Below are 2,500 nucleotides of genomic sequence, written 5' to 3'. Positions count from 1 at the left end.
TTCACTTTAAAGACCTTTTCACAGATGTAAACATAAACATTCTAAATGGACCCAAGTTGATTTCCTGTTGCAGTGTATGTGAATGGCATCAACTGACAGGAAGTTAACAAGGGGCCAGGCTGTTGCCTAGCAATGGAATTCCATTGAAAAGGTCTAATAGTCTATACTATAAAATACCCACAATGCACTGCTAATGTAAGTGTACATACGATGGTTTTAGACTGCTCTCAGGATGTTTTTTCAGGGGGAAGGAATCCCAAAAAAAGTCTAATCTTCCAGACAGCTTTCATATCTGTTTGAAGACTCTTCTTCTTCTTCTCTTCTTCCTCTTCTTCTCTCGTTCCTCCTCTTCTTCTCTCGTCCCTCCCCAGGTATCGAGCGGTACGACAGCAGTAACCTGTTGACGGCGTTGCCCTCGGCGTTCTTGGAGCCGCTGCTTTCCTTCACGCTGATGGAAGATCCAGAGATCCGTCTGCTCGTGCTCTCCATCCTCACCTCGCTCATCGACCGGCGCCACAACGCCCCCAGACTCGCCGCCACCGCCGCTAGGTAACACACACACCTCAGAGAACGCTGCAGCCAGGTAACACACACACCTCAGAGAACGCTGCAGCCAGGTAACACACACACCTCAGAGAACGCTGCAGCCAGGTAACACACACACCTCAGAGAACACTGCAGCCAGGTAACACACACACACCTCAGAGAACACTGCAGCCAGGTAACACACACACCTCAGAGAACACTGCAGCCAGGTAACACACACACCTCAGAGAACACTGCAGCCAGGTAACACACACACCTCAGAGAACACTGCAGCCAGGTAACACACACACCTCAGAGAACACTGCAGCCAGGTAACACACACACCTCAGAGAACACTGCAGCCAGGTAACACACACACCTCAGAGAACACTGCAGCCAGGTAACACACACACCTCAGAGAACACTGTCAGGTAACACACACACCTCAGAGAACACTGTCAGGTAACACACACACCTCAGAGAACACTGCAGCCAGGTAACACACACACCTCAGAGAACACTGCAGCCAGGTAACACACACACCTCAGAGAACACAGCTACCTCAGAAAACTTTGCAGCCTAACACACACCCTCAGAAACTGCTACGTAAACCAGCGTTTCTCAAACTTTTTTCAATAATGTACCACATTTTAATTGTGTTTTTAAGCCATGTACCTCCTGACCAGCGATAGATTTACCAAACAACAGCCATGGAACTGAACAACATTTAAATGCTGATGAAAAATGGAGACAAAAACAACTTTAAAAAGTCAGTAGAAAGAAGGAAGTAAGGCAAGAACAGGTGGAAAATAGTATCAAAAACTTAGAAAACAAAAAAACAGTAGAAAGAAGGAAGACAAACTTCGATAAAAGCGACAAAAACTTTGACGAACTTGGAGAAGAAAGGAAAGAAGGAAGGAAGGATGGGAGGAAGGGAGGGAGGAAAGGAGGAAGGATGGAAGGCAGGGAGGGAGGAAGGAAGGAAGGGAGGATGGAAGGGAGGAAGGAAAGGAGGGAGGAAGGAAGGAAGCAAGGAAGGAAGGCAGGCAAGAACAGGTTGAAAATGGTGACAAAAAGCGACAAAAACTTCAAAAACAGCGACAAAAACTTAGAGATAAGCATTCACGTACCCCCTGCAGTCTTCCTAAGTACCCCTAGAGGGACACGTACCCCCTGCAGTCTTCCAGAGTACCCCTAGAGGGACACGTACCCCCTGCAGTCCTCCAGAGTACCCCTAGAGGGACACGTACCCCCTGCAGTCCTCCAGAGGGACCCCCTAGAGGGACGCACCCCCTGCAGTCCTCCAGAGTACCCTAGAGGGACACGCATTACCCCCTGCAGTCCTCCAGAGTACCCCTAGAGGGACCATTGCCCCCTGCAGTCCTCCAGAGTACCCCTAGAGGGACACGTACCCCCTGCAGTCCTCCAGAGGACCCCTAGAGGGACACGCACCCCCTGCAGTCCTCCAGAGTACCCCTAGAGGGACACGTACCCCCTGCAGTCCTCCAGAGTACCCCTAGAGGGACACGTACCCCCTGCAGTCCTCCAGAGTACCCCTAGAGGGACACGTACCCCCTGCAGTCCTCCAGAGTACCCCTAGAGGGACACGTACCCCCTGCAGTCTTCCTAGTACCCCTAGAGGGACACGCACCCCCTGCAGTCCTCCAGAGTACCCCTAGAGGGACACGTACCCCCTGCAGTCTTCCTAAGTACCCCTAGAGGGACACGCACCCCCTGCAGTCCTCCAGAGTACCCCTAGAGGGACACGCACCCCCTGCAGTCCTCCAGAGTACCCCTAGAGGGACACGCACCCCCTGCAGTCCTCCAGAGTACCCCTAGAGGGACACGCACCCCCTGCAGCCTTCCTAAGTACCCCTAGAGGGACCGCACCCCCTGCAGTCCTCCAGAGTACCCCTAGAGGGACGCATTACCCCTGCAGCCTTCCTAAGTACCCCTAGAGGGACCGCACCCCCTG

The 2,500-nt window shown here is 52.4% G+C and overlaps 1 protein-coding gene across 1 annotated transcript in view; it reads left to right on the top strand.

Annotated features, from left to right (window-relative positions):
* The window catches only part of LOC120554775 (protein EFR3 homolog B-like), a 21,888-nt gene that overhangs the window by 15,970 nt on the left and 3,418 nt on the right, over nucleotides 1-2,500 (top strand). Inside the window, exon 13 of the mRNA XM_039793803.1 lies at nucleotides 380-549. Within this exon, the coding sequence (XP_039649737.1) occupies nucleotides 380-549 (170 nt within the window). The remainder of the gene's footprint in view (nucleotides 1-379; nucleotides 550-2,500) is intronic.

The sequence above is a fragment of the Perca fluviatilis genome, chromosome 24, assembly GCF_010015445.1.
Source record: "Perca fluviatilis chromosome 24, GENO_Pfluv_1.0, whole genome shotgun sequence".
In the NCBI taxonomy this organism is placed as follows: Eukaryota; Metazoa; Chordata; class Actinopteri; order Perciformes; family Percidae; genus Perca; species Perca fluviatilis.
Note: the sequence above shows the minus strand (reverse complement) of the source record. Positions and strands in the feature narration are given on the sequence as shown.